The sequence below is a fragment of the Wyeomyia smithii genome, chromosome 3, assembly GCF_029784165.1.
Source record: "Wyeomyia smithii strain HCP4-BCI-WySm-NY-G18 chromosome 3, ASM2978416v1, whole genome shotgun sequence".
Taxonomy (NCBI): domain Eukaryota; kingdom Metazoa; phylum Arthropoda; class Insecta; order Diptera; family Culicidae; genus Wyeomyia; species Wyeomyia smithii.
The window spans coordinates 121146904-121170165 of NC_073696.1; the positions used below are offsets into that span (position 1 = coordinate 121146904).

At 42.2% G+C, this 23262-nt stretch overlaps 1 protein-coding gene and 1 long non-coding RNA gene across 2 annotated transcripts; one reads left to right on the plus strand and one right to left on the minus strand.

Annotated features, from left to right (window-relative positions):
• Positions 1 to 1854: 1854 nt before the first annotated feature.
• On the minus strand, positions 1855 to 14637 carry LOC129731650 (keratin, type I cytoskeletal 9-like). Its single transcript, XM_055691812.1, has 2 exons — positions 14445 to 14637; positions 1855 to 3210 (listed from the first exon to the last, which is right to left on the minus strand). The coding sequence occupies exons 1-2, from the start codon at positions 14469 to 14471 to the stop codon at positions 1960 to 1962; spliced, it is 1278 nt and encodes a 425-aa protein (XP_055547787.1). The 5' UTR covers positions 14472 to 14637; the 3' UTR covers positions 1855 to 1959.
• On the plus strand, positions 5884 to 7504 carry LOC129731651 (uncharacterized). Its single transcript, XR_008729054.1, has 3 exons — positions 5884 to 6256; positions 6332 to 6617; positions 6702 to 7504. It is a non-coding gene; the product is annotated as an uncharacterized LOC129731651 (long non-coding RNA).
• Positions 14638 to 23262: the final 8625 nt, after the last annotated feature.

Consider the following 23262-nt stretch of genomic DNA (forward strand, 5'->3'; position numbering starts at 1 on the left):
TTTTTGGGAAATTAATCAAAATGTGTCTTCATGAAACTGCCATCTACGCACAATTCTGCTGACACCATATTTAAAAAACATTTCATTAAATAAACCAGCCCCACAAAAACCGTCTTCGTCATTGAACCCTGTCGCCAACTCAATTTTAAGTTTGACTGCGTTGAAGCCAAACGTGATAAAGTCGGTGAACACGAGGCTGCTTGAATAAAAACGACCGGATCTCAAAATTATCGAACTGCAAGATCAAGGTGGAAGAATGTTCGACTAGATGAGCCAGATCAATCTACTCAAACGGAAACCGAACAAGGAAAAATTCAAATCAGATGCATACTGTCCGATAATAAATCAACTGAAGATTTCATTGGCAAACCGAGCAGACTGCAGAGACCTACAACAAGCAGGTAATTTTAATCTTGGTTCAGAAAGGGCTAACGACCTCATTCACCATGTATCATTTGCCAATGAGAGTCACAATTTGCTGAATGAGCCAGTCGAAACATTTCAGTTTGTTTTTTTTTTATTGAAAAACAATTTGCGATCATCTTTTCCCAATGCAGGAATTGAGTTGCGGAATTACTTGAGCATAATATTAGGTGCACTTCAAAAGCTCAAACCGGAAAAAAAGAAACATAATAGCTATTCAACCATTCCTGTGAAATTTGGTGTTCTTAGCCCTCACCGTTTTATCAAAGACTTAAATGAGTTTTCTTCCTTTTAACCAAACAACTGACATTTGATCTAACTGATCATAATTTCGTAAAAGAATTTACCATTTGACAAAAAAGAATTAAATTTCGATACGAAAGTGGAAGCCTTCTCCCAAAATGTTTCAAGAATTTCAAACAAATATTTGGTTTAAAGAAATCGATGACATATTGAACATGAAATAAAGCATATTTCATGCCATTGTTGTGCCCCGGTGATATTTCATACTTTTGTCAATTAATCGAAAGCTATTGGAAATTAATATATGTTATTTCATTAAGGAGATAACTTTTGAGAAGAAAATGCACCGATGTATGAAATGCTGGTACTCGTTAATTACTGACCTTATCTACTTGTGCTGCACGTATTTATACCCACAAATATGTGCGCAGCTAAAGCTTCACGACCATTACTTTACAGCAATGTTTACATTTGACATGTTGAATCATACTCAGGAGGAGGTATGTTTTCTTGCCAATAACCTTTTCTCAAATCTACCGATTCTACTCAATCGCAACATTACTGATAGACCCCATTCGGTGGCTTGACCAGACCTCTGCCGTGTGGATGTCGCGTTCCTCGTTATTTCGGTTCACGGCGATATTTCGTCTCTTCCTCACATTCCTATGTCGCCACCACCACCGTCGGTCTCCTCAGAAGCCTAGAAGTGTATTTATCCACCGAATGCAAGTATCACTCTGCTCGAAGTGTTATTATTTATCTGGCAAGTCATAAAAATGTGAGCAATATAGTCGTTATGTAATGAAGAAGTCTAACGCAAATATGTAGGACAACAACAGTTGCCGCTAGGTTAGAAGAAGCTGTCCGGTGCTTCGGTGGTCACCTTATACAATTACCCCCGATGCTTCAGACTGGTGGGGTTAGATTAGTCAACAGCATTCAGTTAGAAGTGTGAAATTTTAAATTGGCAAAATGATACAGACTGTTGCTTAACCGAAAAAAATGCTAATGAGCCAGTGCGATCGCATTTGCATGGCAATTGATGCTGCAAAGCTTTTCATTATCACCACACAGGGCTTCAGACAATCAAGGTTCAGCGGTATTGTTCCAAGTGCCGGATAAAAAAATGTCTATTCTGTGGATTACCGAACTGGGAGTAGATAAATTAGATTAACTTCAACATGGGCGCACTGGGTTGGAAAACAATTGTAGTATATTTACAGTCATGTAACAAATTAATTGTAAGTTGAAATTATATATTCTAAAGTTTTGATTTAGTAATGACAATTCAAATCACCAACCGTGATGGTGATGATGTTTGTGATGTTTATTAAACGTTTTCTCGATAGTTATTGTTTTGCGTAATCCACCGCCGCCACCACCACCACCATGTCCACCACCATATCCACCTCCACCGTATCCCCCTTGTCCTGCACCGTTGAATCCGCCGTTGAATCCACCAGAACCACCACTGTTGAATCCCCCGGAACTTCCGCTGGAAGCGTAACTACTTGCACCAGCATACGCAGAAGCATAGCTTCCGCCGTAAGATCCGCCGCTCGAGCCACCACCGTTGCCTACAGCTACCGGAACAGCAACCGGTCTATCGACAGGAACTTCTTTTACAACCGTAACTGGAACTTGCTTTTCAATATAAACTGGGTACGGTCTGTCAACAGGAACTGGAACCGGCTTTTCCACCACCACTGGATTCGAATGAACTGGCCGATCAACATGTTTGGTTATGGTAATCTCTTTGGTGAAACCACCTCCGTGACCACCTCCATGACCACCTCCGTAACTGGCACCACCATTTGCTACAAAGCCATTACTGTTGCTTCCGCCATGCCCAAAGTGTCCACCGCCATTAGAACCAGTGAAACCAACTGATCCACCATGACCACCGGCATGTCCTCCGTATCCATTAGAACCTTCTGCTGGAGCCGAATGTCCTACATGACCGCCGCTTCCACCCTGTGCACCAGAGCTTGCACTAGCAAAACTACTTGCACTTGCACTTGCAAAACTATTTGAAGAACCACCGGAATGTGTTGCCGTGGAACCACCCGAGTTTGGTGCGTTCAAAACTGTTGACGGTGCATATCCACCCTGACCATGACCATACGAAGGTGAGTAACCGCCTTCGGAGTTTCCTCCAAAATCTCCACCGTGACCGCCGGTACCAGTAAACACGCCTCCACTGGATCCACTGAAGGCACCAGCTGAGGCACCAGCTGAAGCACCAGCTGACGCACCAGCGGAGCCACTTCCACCTCCAGAACCGTGTGGTTGACCGGAACTACCACCCACGAAAGCTGGCCCAGAATAACCATTTGAGCCAGAATATCCTCCTCCTCCTCCTCCACTACCGCCGCTACTGCCACCGTGACCTACACCTAGACTTCCACCGAAACTCAATCCGAAGCCACCACCTCCGAGAGAAAAGCTACCCCCTCCGCCATGACCACCATCTCCTTCGGAAGTGAGGATTAGTTTTTTCAACAGGTGTGGCGTTCCGGATGCGAACCTGAGGATGCAGACCACCTGTAAGAAAGTAAAAATATCATTGGAGTTATTATTAAAACTATACTAACTTCTCAAAAACTTTTAAATTTTGCCAAAATTTATTTTATAGCAATAATTGTTTTTCATTTGCTAGAAAATTAACGGCAAGAAATCTCAATTATGTTTTCTTGTTTATCCCATAGCTTTTACTCAAGCAACTAAATATTTCAATATCCAAAATTAACAAATTAATAGTAAAGATCATATACCTAGTGTTTGACGTTTTTCTGAATAGTGTATTTCCATCAAGAAAAAAAAACCTTCAGCGAGGTTTGTGTTTAACTTTTATTTCTTTGCAAAGGTTTTTCAAAAGAAGTCAGTTGATTTATCGTGGTTTTGAAATATGCTTTGCTAATAAATTTAGCATTTCTGTACAAAAGTTTAATTTGATTTACAATATTCATTTTTTCAATGTTAGTTCAAATCTTGATTAATTGCTTTCAATGTTTCAGCAGTGGTCATTTTCGATTGGTATTTTGTTTGATTCACCTCCCATCGTTACCATTCGATGATCCTGCTAGAGGTTGCCTACGGTTAGGCGAAAATTTCATTACCGTTACTATTATGTGCAACTGACAGACAAGGTGTAAACAGTTAACACTGACTAGCACGAAACTACGTGATGCCACATTCTACTATGACACTACAACGTTTTGATTGTAAAGTCATCAAACTATGAAAAATTGTTTTGTCAGTTTGAAAAATGCATCAAATTTCCAATTCAATTCCAACAAAAAAGCACCATTGGATGTTAATTTATCATCATAAAAGCGATGCTGAAGCATGACGCGAGATAATGAGAAAAGAAATAAACTTGTTCAACAGTATTGTTTTGATTTTTAATTTACACACTTGTTTGACATGGCATGATGTTGTTTTGATTTGAGACGTGTATATTCTTTTATGAGTGTTAGTGGTGCTCGTGTATAAATCATATAAAGTTAAATCACAAGTTCTAACGGCGATCACGCCTTTTATTTTGTATGGAGAAGGTGTCATTACGCCGTGTGTATAACTGAGCCTTTATTGAAAAAATTATAGTACTTACTATATACGTATTTTATCACAATCGATGCTGTTACATGGCGACACCATTATGTTTATTACCATGATTAGAATACATCTTCTACATTTGTTATATGATTTCTTAGAAGGTTTCTCAACATGGTACTTATTTTTAAACGGTTTGAAAACACTTATCACATAAAATTTATACGGATTTTCAAAGTGACAAAGCCCTTGTTTTTAGAGGAAATCGCCAATTATACCTTTTCGTTAACGTCTTAAATGCTATTTTTTTCGCTTGATTGTTTTGCACGGTTTCTAAAAAAAACACGCTATGGTTTGTCGAATTAAAACAATAAATTTCATAGCTCTTTGAACTGAAATTGTTTTAACATTTTCCCAGTTTCCCAAGTTTTCCAAACAACTGGGAACCAACTGGAGAAAAAACAAACTGCAAACAAATAATTTTGATTTGATGCAGGCTTTTCAGATTGTTTGTGATAGCTTACTGGAACAAAATAGAATCCAATAGTAACTTCAGTAAAAAATTCTAAAGATCTAGTTATCGAACGGAAGGTGACATCCTGTTCTAAGGGTGTGCGAAGTTTCATGGAATCTCGAGTTTCCCGAATTCTAAATACTAAACTAAAATCTAAAGATCATAGACTGAATAACTAAACTTATCGAAATTGTGCACATATTTTAGTAGGTAAACAGTAACAGCTCATGTTTTTTTAACTTTTTCTTCAGCTTTTTATAACACTAGACTAGGTCCGGAGTACCTTCAAAGTTTTAGTCTTTATGAAACTTTGGGAAATCTGGAGTTAACAATATTTTTCTTAATTTTCGAAAATTTTTCACTGAAGTAAACTTTCAATCAGGACTGAAACATTTCAGCGTTTCTGCATAAAAGTGAAGAGTAGCGATATTATTCCCGTGTTTTTTCTGCCATCATGAGGAAATATTTCGCTTTCATGCAATGTTTATTCTCTCTTCCTTCGTTTTTTCGGCATTCGTAAGAAAATGAAAGCCAAATCATCCGTCAGGCGCAGTGAAAGTGTATTCTTTTGATAATCACAGTTCAGAATTTTCTGAAAATTTAGAATTCTTAGAGTTTCATTATGTGAACTGTAAAATAATTTTAGCGCTTCATTATGATAACGACAGCATGCATCACGTTGATAACGGCATTTTTACGCTGTACCAAAGAAACGGTGTGTGACATTTGGATGGATTTTCAGAATATTTTATTTCGTGATCGTTAACGATGCGCGTAAATTATTTCATCGGAGTAATCGGCTGTGATTTCCAGAGAATTACGGTAGTCAAATAGCTTTTATCAGCCCTACTCTAAATATCTCTAAATTTTTTATTTTTAATAGATGAACTTAAAAATAAACCTAAATTCTATAAATTGTAATTATTTCATAAAGAATTTCGAGACTTTTTTTCCAATTTCGGAAACATCGATAATTTGCATAGCCTTACTCTGTCCCATATAACTAGCGACGGATGAATGGTAATTTGAGTTTTAGGTGAAAACTGATTTTACTGATTTTTGAAGAAGTAGGCACTGCCTTGAATTCCCCGAATCCTGTAGTAGTTGCATTGTTTATTTGAAAAATATTCGCGGCCTTGAGTCACGGTGAAACTTTCATAGTTCTTGAAATATTGGAACACCTTCTATGTATTTGTACTTGATGATATAGATTACAGCGAAGTGCGTGCAGTCGTGGACGATACAAAATAACATGATCGATCCCATGTCGGTGATCCGAGTGAATAGTTTCCAACGGGCGTCTGAAACGTTCTTTAACAACATCAAATGGCTCCCGGCACTGTTTTGTTATAGCACAATCCAATCAAATCCAGCTTTTTTACAGGACCAGTTGTCATCTCGTGTTTTGTAAAGTTATTCAGTGCTTGTTCACTTACATACGGAGATGCCACAACTTACTTATCTCGGCTACGCTCTGATAATGACTTTCCAGAAAAAACGACATCCAAATTTGGCAAGTGGGTAAGTGCTCGTGGAGAAGACGTGAACGTTTGTCTTAGTTCGTTTTGTCAGAATTCAAAGGAATGCATTTCGCAGCAAACGGGTCCAAATTTCGAGCAGTTTAAGATCCATATGTACTGACAGAACTAGCTTCGGCGGCGGCATGCGATGCTCTCACCAAGTGGAATCAAACCGACAGATAGGCCAAGTCAATTGTCATTGAATTCGTAGAGGATGAAATCTCTGAAGTTTTTCGGTAGAAGTAAACGACAGGTGAAATGTGGAGAGCTTGAGAAGAAACCTTTGCAAAAATATCCGTTTCAAGCCAAACGTTGCGTAGGAAGCAGTTGACGCGATTACGGAATCAGGAAGGAGTCCCTATGTAAGCTTATTTCGTTGCACTTTATGATCGTGTCTGAAATCTCAAGACAGCTCAATTATAATTATTCTTAACCTTACGCGACAGCATTGATTTCCCTGGTGACGGCACTCGGGAGTCTAGCGGAGAAGGATGGTAAGGCAGCGACTTCTGGCCAGAGAGAGAAGAAAGGCAGACCACAAAGATGCGGTTTTCGACGGAGGTAGGAAGAAGCAGCAGGAGAAGTTTACCGGCAAGTGCCATTGCTGTGACAAGGCCGGGCACATACAGAAAAACTGTCGTTTGAAGAAACCGGAAACAAGTGCCAATACGGCAGCCGATGAGAAGCTGAAGCTAAAGATCCTTTCATTATACATATGGCCAAGAATTATGTAGTGTCTCAGATATAACATAGTAGTGTCTAGCATACGGAAAGTTTGCTCGCGGTGGCCAAGACCGTGCGGTGAACTGATAGGTGTAATGTTATTGCCAAATTTGGATTTCATTTCCTTTGGGTAAGCAAAGATAAACGAAGCCGAGATAAGTTCGTTGTGGCATCGCCGTGTGGTTCATACAGTCAACAAGCACCCAAAGATCCTTACAAAAGCCGGAATGGCGACTGAATTTAAGTAGAAGCTAGATTCGATTGGATTTTGCTATGACAAATCAGTGCCGGGAGCCGTTTGATAGTGTTAAAGATGATACGTACCGCCGTTGGAAACTATTCATTTGGATCACCGACATGGGATGGATCATGTTATTTTGTATCGTTCGCCTTTCGCTGTAATCGCAAGCGCAAATACATAGAAGGTGTTGCAATGTTTCAAAGACTATGAAGCAAAAGCTATATCTCAGAGGCAGATAAAAATCTCACCGTGGACCAAGGTCACGAATATTTTTCGAATAAACAATGCAACTACTACAGGGTTCGAGAAATTTAAGTTCACACGCCACACAACAATGAGACGCTGGTTGAAAAGCTAAGACCAATTCTCGACTACTTTGTGATAAGGTCGTATGTCTAAACGTAAACAAAACGAGTGAGAGTTATATCCCTTGTACTTCACAAGCACTAATCATCTCTCACTCGTTTTGTTTACGTTTAGACATACGACCTTATCACAAAGTACTCCAGAATTCTACTTGATTCAAAGATTTCCAAGCTGTCGTGGTCGGAAAGGGCTCTGGTGGCATTGTACCACAGACAAACAGACGTACTACGAGATTTATTTTCGTGGATCAAAATAACGGTCAATTGGTGGCGCTAATGTGCCTTTTCCTTCGAACTCAGTTGACTCAGTATTCGAACACCGAGCTGCCAAAAACAGCAGAAAAACTGAAAGCGTACTTTTTGCGGAATATGTCCAGTAGCACAAGTTAGTCGGAACCACAATTTTCTTAGAATTTTGTATGCAGTGGTACGTCTGTTTGTCTGTGATTGTACCTCCTGAACGGTTGCCCTACGATGGCTTTGGCTTGAAACGTAACCCCTGGAGAAAAGTAGGAGAGCGTAAACTAAACTTTGAAAAGATGCAAAGTTAAGGTGGTATGACATGGATCCCCAATTGGCAGAGAAAGAAATTAGACTACAAGAGCCGGGAGATGGTAATGATTTGCTACGCACCGAATGGATACCGGTTTTGAGACAAATTGGCGAGCAAAATTGTCATTGCACGAGACGTCTTATACGATGAGCAAATTGAAGTTGGATCCCCATCTTTCATATTCTAGAGGGGAAGGCACCGAACTATGCTGATGATAAGATGCCACCTGAAATTTCTATTAATGAATCCGATGATGAAGCTCCTCATGATTATCCTGGTCTCCATTATCATGAAATTTATGCACTAGTAGCCAAGCTGACGACGATTCAAACCTCTCTAGCGTAGCAGTTGTAGCTCCTAGCTAGCTCAGAGAATTTACCACAGGGTCGTTTTATGCTGTCTGTTCGCTCTTCGCGTTCACGTTCGCTCTCACCCATACACTCTTAATTGTACCTACCGCGTGGGAGTTATGTTCGATGTAAGCAGACGATGTTTATAGCGAAGGTGTGCCACTCTAGAGTTAACAACGTCGCAATAGGGGAAATGGCTCAAAGACTGCACTAGTCTCAATCTCCGTTCGGACGACCAAAAGGCGAGGACTGAAAGCTCCTTTCTGAGCTCGGTTACCGTGGATCAAGATTATGGCTAAACACACGCAATGGATAGTTTTGGTATATATAAAAGCAATCAGTTCCTATCCTAATACAAAGTTAATTTTCTCTAATCTGGACAAACATGTAACAATTAAACAAAATGGGGGGGTGGTACTTGCGCTTTACTCCTGCCGATGTTGGTGTCCGGTTCCGCTTATACTTATATTTGCTGCTGGTCGTCTCGTTCGTGCCGACTTAATCAACCCGGTATCTCTATACACCGGGGCCGCTGTTGCCGTCTGATGGGGATGATGATTACTGCCGCCGATGGATGCTGATGACACGGCTTGATTGCCCTGTTGGCTACGATCGCCAACGCAGGCGTGCTGGCCCCTGGACAAAACCAACGCCTTCCTACCTGGTGGAAACCGCTTCCGAAAATTGTTGGGTGGTGTAACTTGCCGCCGGTGGTGTAGTTGTGGTCTGGCTACCAATAGCCCAAAAAGGCAAATTTGCCTCACCAGACCTCTCAAAAACCGCGTGCTGCGTCGACTTGAACGTTGAACCTGTCCTGGCCAGACCAACCCCTCCGGGTATTTGTTGAGAGCTATGAAAAAAAGGCCCCCAGTGGACCTTTTTCCCGATGGCTTCAATCTCTCCGTCTTTCGACACTATGCCTACGAAATTCTCCTCTCTATTGCTTCAGAAATGACTTTTTACTTCTTCTTCTAACTTTACTTTCTCACTTTAACTTCTAACCTCTAACTGCTATACCTATCCCTCGCATGTGCTATGGCTATCTCAGTCCTTTTCCGAGTCCACTTAACACACGCGCGCACTTCTATTCCTTGTGGTGGTTGAAGATCAAGAGACCGGACTCGTGCCCAAGTCGAGCCTCATAAGCCCCTAACTCTGGCTTGGAGACTAGAATCTCCGACTTTGGCCGAGCTCTGACGTTTCTTTTGCTTCCTTTTTCTTGGCAACCCTTTTCTTATAACATCATCTGCGAACAACCGAATACGTACATCGACGATGTTTTGGAGTCCGTTCACAAATTATTACCAGTACAGATAAGAGTGCATGGATGTGATTCTGACGTTTCTCTCTGAGTGTACTTCAGTTTAGTAAAGCTCTTTCGCTGGTGCCCAGGTTGGAGAGAACGGTACACTGGGGCAAATGAGCTATGTGGTGGAGCTACGTGCAATACTTTCGGAACCAACCGGTTACACAGTCGCCGTGAGAAGAACACTAGTCATACACCGGATGGATGTAAAGACGGGCTTTCTGCATGATGAACTTAACGAGATACTATTCATAGCTGTACCTAGAGGTATCGAAGCGGATCCTGATACAATTTGCTTGTTACGTGCATGGTCTCGAGCAGCTTCCAAATGTACGAAAGATAAGCTGATACAATTTCTGTCGAAACTTGGGTTCAAGAGATCGTACCTATTATGTACCCAGACCGACGAGAGGGAGAACGATGATGTCCACCTGGTTACATACCTGGATGACCTTTTGATCATGGGAGAACACTTCGAGACGGTAGAAGAAGTGAAGAAAAAAGCTTCAAGATGACGAACTGCGGTATTTCCTTGGGACTTGTGGGACTTTTAGTTGGATTCGCTGATGCTGATTGGGCGGCGGACACAGTGTATCTAAGGAACCTTTTGTCACAGGTTTACGGTAACACAGCCTCGTGGTTAAGTAAGAAGCACGGCATTGGGCGCTGGTGTGGCTGAAGCGATTTGGCTAGTCCGTCTTCTACATGATATTGGTGCTGAGATGAGTAAACCGGTGGCGATCTTTGCGGACAACCATGGTTCCATATGGATAGCTCGAAACATCTCTCCGTGTGTTGTAGGATTCTGTGTAAGTTTTGGGGCTCATCCGTTGATTCAAATTTTCAAATTTTAAACTAACAACTTTTTGCTATTTGTACATCTACAGCTATTTGTACATCCACAGTGTAGTTCAGTATATATTTGTAACAAAATTTATCTACCACCACTTGACGAAAACCTGTTGTGATTGTTTGTAAGTGTTTAAATACTGAAATAATTTATGTAACTAATTATTGCTATATGTACACTGTAAACTGTAGTTGCCCTAATGACGAGGAAATATACCTTCGAAACGTTGACCTAGAGAAAAAATAAACTTGTTTGAAAGCAATCCGTAACCAAAATTGCCATCACAAGGAATGATCGCCAGGGCTCTCAAACTACCGAAATCGACTGTGAATACCGTGCTCAAACGTTATCGGGACACTGTAACAGTGTATCGCGCTAAGCAAACCATACGTAAAAGTGGAACATTGGACCGAAAATTACGAGCGAAAGTCATCAAGGCGATCCGGAATAATCCTGGGGTCTCCCTCCGTGATTTGGCAAAAAGGTGAAATACAGCACATAGGACAGTTCGTCGAAACTGTATGCGAGCAGGATTACGTTCGTTTTATGCCAGCAATCAACCCAACAGGACGCTGAAACAGAACCTAGTTGCCAAAACCCGAGCAAGAAAGTTATACGAGCAAGTCTTGACAGAGTACAACGGCTGTATTTTGATGGACGGTCGAAATTGACATTGGACAAATCCCGTCTCGGAAATTTTACCTTGCTAACCGTAAGGGGAATGCTCCAGGTAGGTTCAAATTCGCTTTCGCGGATAAATTCGCCCCTTAGTTGATGATTTGGCAAGCCATCTGTAGTTGTGGAAAGAAGACAAAAGTTTTCATCACTTAAGCAACCATGAATTGACAAGTTCACAAGGAGTCTTCAGGAGATAGTCGTTCATCCAGTCACACGAAGGCCCCATGAAGTTCTGGCCCGATCTAGCTAGCTGCCACTACTCCCGGGATGTTTTGAAATGGTACGAGCAGAATAATGTTAATGTTATAGAAAAAAGGATTAATTAAACTGCCCACAGTTTCGTCTCATCGAAAGATATTGGGCAACAGTCAAGCGTAAATTGGAAAATTGTAGCAAATCAATCAAAACATTATCTGATATGGTAAAGTGGTGGAAAAAATGGCCGATTCCGTTGATGGTGCCACTGTGCAGAAATTGATTCGACGAAAAGTTCGATAATTAATCAAAACATAATTTTTCTTGTGTTTTTTCCATAAAGTTCAATGAAAACTCTGCAAAAACATATTTTTACGCATTTTGTACGTTATTTCTTAATGGCGAAATTGTAAATTGTATGCGCCCAAATTCTAAATGAAACAAACCTTACCAAAATTAGGAAGAACGACAATTTATATCATCAGAAAGTTGGTGGAGCTGCCTTTCTATAACAATGTTAATTATCAAAGTTTTCACATTGCTTTGAAAAATTGTATAAACTTTAGTAAAATATCTATCATCGATCGTTTGATTTAAGCAAGCAAAGCCTTGGTGCTACATTCCGATTCGGAACACGACCTTCTGTTTATTATACACAGACTTCGCAGCCAACTGTTAAGTGTACAGGACAATTGCGGGGCTAGCGCTACGATCCTATTGACACTAATAGTCTCTCCCGAGCCGAGACACGAACCTATGACGACTGGTTTGTTAGACCAGCATAGTACCGCGAGTATAAGTAGTTTATTTATAGTTTTAAGCTTTTATACGGCCTCAACACTACGTCCTTCAACGTCTCATCCATTTCTATCGAACTTCCGTAGCCCAAAAAATAAAAGTATATCATTTGCACACCTATGAGAATTAGTGCACTAAAGATTAATGCCGGCGGATTACCATCGGTTAACTTGCTTACACCCATTCAGGCGATGGGTTAACGTTTATAATACCTAATAGCTATGAGTCAACATTTTTTTTAACGAACCACTGAGAATTTAAGCTGCGTACGTGAGATGTACTCCATTCAATTCTGCCCTGGTGAATGAATACTAATTGACAAATTGGGAGAGAATTTCGCGACTTATGCGGTGGATGATTTCATAATACGAGTTCCGACCGTTGATGGGTGTAGAGACATTATTAAAATTCTTCTTGTGGTCCGATATAAATTTGTCCAAGAGATAAAAAGGCTGAATCATAATTTTGTGTTGATTGAAACAGAGTCCGCTTACTATACAGTTCAGCTTGTTTCATATTATTCATTATATCAAACATGATCATATTATTTAAAAGATTGATCAGCTGATTACTTTCCGTTATCGCACCTACTGCATTATACGATACTGAAGGATAACCTCTGATGCAGTTCATCCCACACAAAATAACCACCCAAGCGAAGTCCTCTTCGTGCAACTGGTTATGAGCAATCTCTCAATAGGTTGCAGACAGAGGAAACTTGAAAGCGACAATATCAAATTCAACTCTGCCATCTCAACGTGAAATTTGCTTCACATAATCAAAATTCATCAGATGATAAATACATTAGTGAAATCAATTTTCCCAAAGCAGCAGCATAATTTACAGTATATTTCACCTCAGGTAGTGGCACTGGGATCGGTTGCTGCACTGCAACTAAAGTAATTTGTCCGGAGTGCACTTGGTGAAACTCACCATCAACTCATTAGCGTGGAACAAAGATCAAAGTGTATACTCTTCCTAGCAGCAGGAATTCAACGTGACGCCCGTCAATCAGACAGCTATAATTTATATCACCACACAAACACAATCTGTTGAATTAAATGTCCCTTCATACCCTACGTGTGGCCACATGCAGGTTCACGCATGTGTGTATGTAATGGGAATTAATATTCAAAAAGCTCATTTGCTGGCATTATTGTTGCTCCGAAAGATGTAACCCGAACATATTGTTGAGCGGTCAATGGAAAAATAACAATTTGAGGGACACGGTTTTAAGGGACACAATTATAACTTGGAAATGTAGAGGATGGCTATTACCGTTAGCTAATATCACATGTCCGTGAAGTTATAACAACATAATTGCATGAATCAAAAAAAACTTAAGTAATTTATCGTGAGTTATTGATAGTTGTTGAAGAGGGTACACCCACGACGTCGTGGGGAGTAAAACAAGTAATGTTACTATAAAAAGACTCTCTGTAGTTGTAAGAAAATTTGAATGGACGGTTTCGTTATTTTTATTTTATAAGCTTTGCTTAGTGCGAACTATTTTCAAATGTTATCACCAGTTAAATGTTGATTCTGTAATAAGTCAATTATTACACATGTGACCTCATAATTTGAGAACGACTCCTGGTGATCGTCCCGATTTCTAATATCAAAATTTGCTTCCCACCGTAGCATTAGGCTTTGAACTTGAGATTGAATAGCGATTCGGCAAACTTTTGTTTGCACCTTTTTTAATATTTGGACTCTTTTCAGTGAGGAACAATCTTCAAATATGTTAAATATTATTTCTAAAATCCAAATTTCATTCAGTACATAAACATAAATTTCGTGATTCAACGCATTTCTAATTGTAAGCATACTTGTAACCGTTTCTTTGTTTCAATCAAGAGCAAATAAAAAATTAAGCTTTAAACATCAACTAAAACAGTTGATGGCTTACCATACAACTTCCTTTACACAGGTAGATAGTAGATGACAAAGTTATTGAAAGATTTTTCGAAGTTCTTTTTACTACTGCACACACTATTGTTGTTTTAACATCCCGATATCACGACAAAAGGAAATGCATTTTCCCAGTTAACCACTAAAATTTCCTATTATGGGATGTTTCACTATCAACTCAACTCACCAATAGGTGAAGAAAAAAAAAACTCAACTCACCAGAATAATGTTCACCACTAGCGCCATAGCGTTGTGCGAAGATTATCACTCCACGATATCAATAATGTCGTTAACTAACGTTGCATTCACTTTAATACAACCAGCGGTGTAGTGTGACGGTAGAAAACAATGCGAGCTTCTCACTCTACTGGACAACGCGACTGTTCCGTAACGAATCACTAGTCGGGAAGAACATTATTGTTCTTTTATAGAAACTTACATATCCAAACTTTAGAACCATTAGAATCCGTCAGTCGCGGGAATCGACCAGAGGGATAGTCGCCGCCGTTGAAGACGTGAGCGAAGCGTTCGTGTTGCAATTATCATATTTATAGCATCATCATCATCATCAACACCACCCTCCAATCACATTGTAATGCAACACACGACGCATATCGACTGGTCCGGAGCAGTATGGCGTCATCAAAAAGTAGTTTCACAGCTACGGATGCACCCGGGGAGAGTAGAAGGCATAAAGGGAATTGAAAATTGGGAAAATCCGATCGAGTGATTTATTCTTGTCGTCGTTGTTTTTTATTGTAACTGGGTGTACCGTACCGGATTATTGGAAAATCATTCTCGTAAAGCTTGCTTTCATTGTCTGGTGGACGCTAGTGCTGGCGATCTATAATCATCCAGCCACTAGCAAGCGGTAAATTGCTCATTCACGCTTTAGTTGCTAGTGAAATGGAAAGTTGCTTTTCCCCTCTCTTAATGATTAGTAACTTCCCATGTTTCCATCTACATTCTACTAGTGTATCATGTTGGTTTACCTGCTTGACATTTTGTCAAGTCCATAAAAAATTGGGAACACTGCCTACTTAACTTTTGTTAGTGTTTTATACCCGTTTACCCTAATGAAGAACATGAATAGGATGAATATTGGAGTAGTGATTTACGTCATAAGATGAATATGGGAGCACTGTAAAAATATATTTCCATTGCTGACCAATTCTATAAGAACAGGAAAGCTTGTTTTGTTCATTTCTTTAATGATTTCGTGGAAATTTGATGTCTAATATCATATTATATTATAATTATTAGTAATATGTACATTTTTCGTGAACGTCGACTTAATGAGATGGGAGGAGTGAAAGGAGTGAAATGAGTCCTCACAAGTTTCTATATCACGCCTCCACGAGTTAGACTATTTTCATAGACTGCCAGCTGAAACATAAATACAACTGACAGGATCATACATACACTGGGGTCGCTTTTTACGCGGGTTGTTTTTATGCGTTTTTTTGAACGTGATATTTTTACAATAACGCGGATTATTTCTACTCGATTCGGAAGATTGTTTGTATGCGGTATCTAATAAGTTTAGTATAAATATTTCTAATCTAATCTTTTGAATGCGGTACAACCAACCGCGTAAAAAGTGACCCCAGTATACATACAACTATAGCGACTTCAACGTGCTCTGCCCACACGAAAGAAGACCGACAACGACAAGGAAAGGATAGTTGTCCGCAACGAGACGTTAAAATCGTCACTGGATGATAGAAACGCTCAGGTGGAACGGTTGCTGGATCAGCTAAAACCCCGCCACTTCGACATCGTTGCGCTCCAGGAGCTTTGCCGGAAAGGAGAGAAGGTACGGAGGATTTGTGGCCACAGGGCACTGTACTACCAGAGCTGCGGCACAACCAATGAGCTGGGTACCGGCTTTATAGTGCTGGGCAGGATGCAGAGTCGTGTGATCAAGTGGCAGGCGATCAGCGACAGGTTGTGTTTGTTGAGAATAAAAGGCCGGTTCTACAACTACACTATCCTCAATTTGCACTGCCCTCACGAAGGAAGACCCGATGTAGAGAAAGAAGAGTTCTATGCACAGCTGGAGAAATTCTACGATAGCTGCTCGCGTAGAGACATCAAGATTGTCATCGGGGACATGAACGCGCAGATCGGTAGGGAAGAAATCTACAAGCCAGTGATCGGCCCGCATAGCCTGCACACCGTGACGAACGGCAACGGCCAGAGATGCGTCAACTTCGCAGCTTCCCGAGGACTGGCAATCCGAAGTACCTTCTTTCCCCGTAAGGACATCCATAAAACCACCTGGAGATCACATGACCAACGTATAGCAAATCAAATTGACCAAGTTCTCATCGACGGCCGGTTCTTCTCAGACATTACAAACGTACGTACGGTATCATTGCGCTCAAAACTGTCGACCGTATACCACGCGCGACATTGCCGAACCCCGCGGCTCAACATTGAGCAGCTCCGGAACTCCCAGGCTGCGGAGGAATACGCGCAACAGCTTGAAGCGGTGCTACCCACGGCGGAGGGGCTGGGTGCATTGCCTCTCGAAGACGGCTGGTGCAGCATTCGCACAGCTATCGTGGAGACCGCAACGGCGACACTAGGAGTGGAAGCACCGAGTGGCAGGAACGACTGGTATGACGGGTAGTGCGAGGCAGCGGTGAATGAGAAAAACCGGACCTGGGCGATATACCTGGGCAGGTCAACGAGAGAGAACAAGGCCAATTACAAACGGGCACGGAACGACATGACCAAGACTCTCAGACGAAAGAAGCGCCAGCAAGAGGATCGTGAGCATGAGGCGCTGGAGCAGCTGTACCGTGCCAGTGAAACGCGGAAATTCTATGAGAAGGTAAACCTGTCTCGCAGAGGCTATGTGTCGCAAGCCGACATGTGCAACGACGCGGATGGGAACCTTCTTACGGATGCCAGCGAGGTGGTCGACAGGTGGAAGGAGTACTTTGATGGACACCTGAATGACGAAACAGTAAACAGAAGCGGAGCAGAAACTGACCTAGGAGCACCAGCAGCGGATGACCGAGTACCAGCCCCTGATATTCACGAAGTTCTTTGTGAGATCGGGAAGCTGAAAAACAATAAAGCCGCAGGCAAAGACGGATTGCTGATCGAGCTCTTGCAACATGGAAGAGAAGCGCTGGCTAGAGCGCTGCACTGGGTCATTTCCAGGATTTGGGAGGAGGAAAAACTGCCAGACGAGTGGATGGAGGGAGTCACCTGTCCCATCTACAAGAAGTGCGACAAGCTGGAGTGCCGCAACTACCGCGGTATCTCGCTTATCAATGCCGCCTACAAATTATCACCTATCACCTTTAACCAGTCGTGGGTCAGTACCAAGCGGGTTTCATGGGAGCCCGTGCCACCACGGACCAGATCTTCTCAATCCGACAGATCTTACAGAAATGTCGCGAGTACAACGTGCCCACACATCACATCTTCATTGACTTCACGGCGGCCTATGATACAGTCGATCGAGAACAGCTATGGCAGATCATGCACGACAACGGATTTCCGGATAAACTGACTCGATTGATCAGAGCCACCATGGCGCAAGTGATATGCTACGCGCGTGTTTCGGGGATACTCTCGAGTCCCTTTGAATCGCGCAGAGGGTTGAGACAAGGTGATGGACTTTCCTGTTTGCTGTTTCACATCGCCCTTGAGGGTGTGATCCGGAGGACGGACATCGACACGAGGGGCACAATTTTCACAAGGTCTGTTCAGCTTCTGGGCTTCGCGGATGACTTCGACATCATATCACGTAACTTTGCAAAGGCGGAAAAAACTTACGCCCGACTGAAAGCCGAAGCTGGACGGATCGGACTGCGGATAAATGCGTCGAAAACAAAATACATGCGAGCGAGAACAACATCAGCCTCCCAACTCAAGTCTCTGTAGACGGTAATGAGCTTGAGGTGGTCGATGAGTTTGTGTATTTGGGGTCACTGGTGACCGCTGACAATAACACCAGCAAAGAGATCCAGAGACGCATCCAGGCAGGAAATCGTGCCTACTTTTCACTTCGGAAGACACTTCGATCGAATCGAGTGCGACGACGCACGAGGTTGACGCTGTACAAAACCATGATAAGACCGGTAGTCCTCTACGGGATCGAGACAACAACGCTTCTCGCGAAGGACCTCAACGCTCTTGGAGTTTTTGAACGGAAGGTGCTACGGACTATCTAGGGTGGAGTACAGACGGACGACGGAGAATGGCGACGGCGCATGAACCACGAACTGCAACGCGCTGCTTGGAGAGAATCCCATTGCACACCTGGCGAAAGTTGATAGGTTGCGGTGGGCCGGTCATTTCGTAAGGATGCCGGACGGCAACCCTGTGAAATCACTTCTCTTCAGCAACCCTACCGGCACCAGAAATAGAGGGGCGCAGGAACTGGCGAAACACAGCCCAAAACCGAGCAACATGGCGACAAATTCTTGATACAGTACGAGCCACCACGGCTCTCGTCTGAATGGTAAGGTAAGGTAAGGACGGGATAAAATGTACATATCTGTGATCGGGCCGAACAGCCTGCCGCATCAAAAGATACTGGCCAACAATGTGTGAGCTTTGCAGCTTCTCGCGGTATGGTAGTCAGAAGTACTTTCTCCTTCCCCAAGGACATCCACAAAGCCAACTGGAAATCACCTGAGTTGGAATTCAAATGGTGAGTTGACAACCAGGTCCTCACAAGTCCCTCTCTCACACCTCCACGAGTCATACGATCACAATAGACTGTCAGCTGAAACATGCTAAATGAGAAGGTGTGATACAATCATTGGCATGTTAACCATATTTCGGCAGTAAAGGAAATGCTTCATCCCGACCACCTGTTCAACAAGATGGTGCGACTCAAAACAGCGTCTGTTCTCCATGTTATAGACGGCTGTTCAACGTCCTGGTGAGAGCATTGGACTCTAAACAGTGGTGTCACGATGGTACTCCGGCGAGACTAGGGGTTGGTACAAGCCAGCCGTAAAAACATTCAGTACAGGAAGCAAATAATGTTAATACGGAACAATCGGTGTAGACCAAAGTCGACTTACGGTTGGAAAATCGAATCATGGAGCTGCAAGTCTCTTAATTTTCTTGGGAAGTACCCGCATTCTTTCCGGCTCATTGAAGGTCCGCAAGTTCGATATTGTAGCGCTGCAGGAGGTATACTGGAAGGGAGTATCGGTATCGGTATGTACAAAGATGGCTACACCATCTACTAGAGATGTGGTAATATACACGAACTGGGCACAGCTTTCGTTGTGATGGGCAAAAAGCAGAAGCGCGTGATTGAGTGGTGGCCAATTGACAACAGAATGTGCAAGTTGAGTGACAGAGTTCGTTTATTAAATGTTCGCATCATCAACGTGCACAGCCCTCACCTAGGAAGTAACGACGACGATAGGGACGCCTTTAACGCGCAGCTGGAGCGTACATAGGATAGCTGACCAAACATCAAAATCGTTATCGAAGATCTCAACGCCTAGGTTGGCCAGGAGGAGGAAGTCAGACCGGTTATTGGAAAGTTCAGTCCACACAGGCTCAAGAATGAAAACGGCCTTCGACTCATTGACTTCGCCGCCCTCCAAGTACATGGCTATACGTAGTACCTACAAGCATAGCTGCGCATAGTGGTACACCTGGAGATCACCACAGCAGACTGAAACACAAATCGATCACGTTTTGTTTGACGGAAGGCACTTTTCGGATATTATTGACGTCTGAACCTATCGTGGCGCAAGCATCGATTCTCACCACTATCTTCTAATGGTCAAAATACGCCAAAGACTTTCGGTTGTTAACAACATCCGATATCGTCGCCCGCCACGGAGTGACTTAAACTCCCCGAAGTCACTACTGAGTACGCGCAAAGCCTTGAGGCAGCGTTGTCGAATGAAAAGAGCTTACCGTCCCTCTGGAGGACTGCTGGAGTACTTTGAATACTATTAACAACGCAGCGGAAGGTTCTGTTGGTTTCGTCGAGAGGAATCGACGTAACGACTGGTTCAATGAGCAATGTCAAACGAGTCTAGACGAGGGGAACGAAGTGCGCAAAAACGAAGACAGCAGACTAATTTTTTCTTGGACAAAAAGCACCGTCTGGAAGAGCTGGAGAGTTAGAAAATGAAGCAGCTGTATCATTCTCAAGAAATTCTAAAAGAAACTATACGCATTCCGCGCAGGCTTTGTGCCGCAAGCTGAAATGTGTCTGGATAAAGATGGAGAGATCTTGACGGATGAACGTTAGGTGATCGATAGGTGGAAGCAGTAATGAACAATGAACAGTTGAATGGCGCAGGGCCAAAGAAGCAATACGGTAGGAGGAACAACTTTGTCAGCACAGAGAATGAGGGAGACATACCGCCCCCACGATAAGTGAAGTTAAGGATGCTATCAAGCAGCTTAAGAACAACAAATCAGCAGGAAAGGATGGCATCGCAGCGGAGCTTATAACGCAAGGCCCGGATAAGTTGGCTTCCTGTCTGCATCAGCTGATACAGAAAAGCTACCGGAGGAGGAGATCACGATTCTCAATGCAGCTTACAAACTGCTCTCCCAGATCATCTTTCGCCGTTTCTCGCCGCTAGCACAATGGTTTGTGGAAAGTTATCCAGCCGGTTTTGTGGATAGGCGATCAAAAACGGAACAAATCCTTACGCTGCGGCAGATCCTCCGAAAGTGTCGTGAATACCAAATCCCCACGCACAACCTGTTCATCGATTTTAAAGCCGACCGTGTAGAGCCCTGAGAAGTTAGGTACTAAAATGGCTCTTCTGCGAAACTAACAAGACTGATTAAGGCTACGATGGATGTGCAGTTTGGAACACGCAAGGGGCTTCGACGAGGCGACGATCTTTCCTGCCTCCTGTTCAACTTTGCGCTTGAAGGTGTTATGAAACGTTCGGCCTTTAACACACGATCTTCGATGAATCCAGCCAGTTCATATAAACCTTGTCGCAAGGACGTTCCAGGCGGTTTCTTAACAGTACACCAAGCTGAAAGGCGAAGCACAAAATGTTGGATTGAAGGTAAATACGTTGAAGACCAAGTATTTGCTAGCAAGGGGAACCGAGCGTGAGACGGCTCAAATGGGCAGTAGCGTTGTGATCGACGGAGATAAGTTCCAGGTGGTTGACATATTTGTATACCTTGGATTATTGGTAACGTTAGACAACAACTGCAGCAAAGAAATCCGCAGCCATATTGTAGCTGGAAGTAGTGTCTACTACGGACTTCATAAGGACTGAGGTCTGCTAAACTAAGTGCACCATGTACAAGACGCTCGTTAGACCGGTAGCCTCTACCATGGACCAAGTGCATTGGCGAAACATTGTAACGCAGGTAAAGTTTTGAGGGATATTTTACCAAGAAAGTTTTGAGGGATATTTTACCAAGTATCTAACGACCCGATATGAAAGAGGCGACAAGGCGCGCAGTGAGTAAGGTGGCTCGATCAAGTAAAAGACGACCTGCGGAAACCTCCGCAGACGACGTGATTGGTGCGCTATAGCCATGGACCGGATTGTATCGAGATTTTTTCGAACAGCAAAAAACACTGCGGCCTGGAGTTGAGGATTGAGGTAGAGGTAAGAAAAAAGTCCTTGGTGTTTTCACTGTAGTCAACGCGAACAGCTTAAAGGAGTTTTCGAATTTGTTTACACAGTTTAGCCGTCGTGAACAAATTACTTAACCCTGAAAAACTTGACTTCATACCCTCTCTCCTCTATGTAACGATAAATAACGTTTTATGTGACATCCCCCCCCCCCCTCTAAAATTACGTGATACTACATCACATTTCGAACACTCAAGCTATGATGTAACTTCTTGCACTAAAAAATAAGAAAAAAATGAATTTTCTCGTCGTTATTGAAGTTTCAACATGTTGGTTTTTTTTAGTTTTGTTGCAATAAGGTATTTTTTACACAGATTCAAATTCGTTTTATTTATGAAATTATCGAGAATTTAGAACTCGGCTTTGATTCAAATTTCGAACACTTCAATGTAATCACTAAGGGATAGATAGGTTAACCGTCTCGACACTGACTGTCACTTTTTTCAACGCCTGCTGGTTCTCTGGAAGTGGTCCTACAGTAAAGAGCTACCTATATTTCACTGGGTATAGAACATTCCGAGAAACAACGATATGGTATGCTTAATCATACTTTTGATTATTCTACCAATAATAATGTGATTTTTATTTTGAAATGTTCGAAGTTTGAGACTGTTCGAAGTTTGTCTCAAAACTAATTACTTATTACAGCTGCATATTGGCTAGACATAAGCACAAATTCCGATTAATAAACTTTATGAACTGGAAAAAAACTCTAGTGGGGGAGTTACAAAAATTATATCTGAAGCAACTCAAACCAAAATATATTTTTGTTTAGTTTTTAATGCCAGTTATAACTACTAAACTTGCACAGTTGGTTGATCTCATGAAATGCTAGTGATTCCCAGCAGTCTCATATTTTAAATAACTTAATTTTAGTCAATTTTAGCGAGAATATTTGAATAAAATATTACAATCATTCTGAACATCGCCCATAAAATAGTAAAAATTCAGATGTAGAGTACAAATTCAGATTACAAGCCTAGTGCACAAGTTAAGCATGGACTCTACTTTACAATTTCTAATTAACTATGACGATATCCGGTTTAGGGACGTAAAACCAAATTGATTGAACTGTCTGGCATAAAACGAGTTTTGTTTTTTTAAAGGCAAAGTTACAACAAAACACATTTTGCAATGCACGAAAAGCCCCAATACGCTTCCATCTGCCTCACGATTCTGTGGGGCACCACGTTTTATCTTTCGATAGTGATTCAATGTACTGTTCAATTGATTGGAATCATGTAAAAGGTTTCTTCGTTTCGTAGAAGTAAAGCTAAGCTCGTCGGTATGTGGAAAGTGTCAGAAAACACATAAATTATAGGCTCCGGTAGTAGTCTACCCCGATGATGGATGAACTAGACTTTGTGCACGGGGGGCTAAGGAGATGATGGGCGTTGACGTGTTTTAGTTCAAAGTAAAAA

Excerpts from the sequence above, each read along its gene's own strand:
- LOC129731650 (XM_055691812.1), bottom strand. The coding sequence starts at position 14,471 with ATGGCGCTAGTGGTGAACATTATTCTG. Across the intron at positions 3,211-14,444 it reads TAGTGGTGAACATTATTCTG|GTGGTCTGCATCCTCAGGTT; the intron begins GTGAGTTGAGTT and ends ACTTTCTTACAG.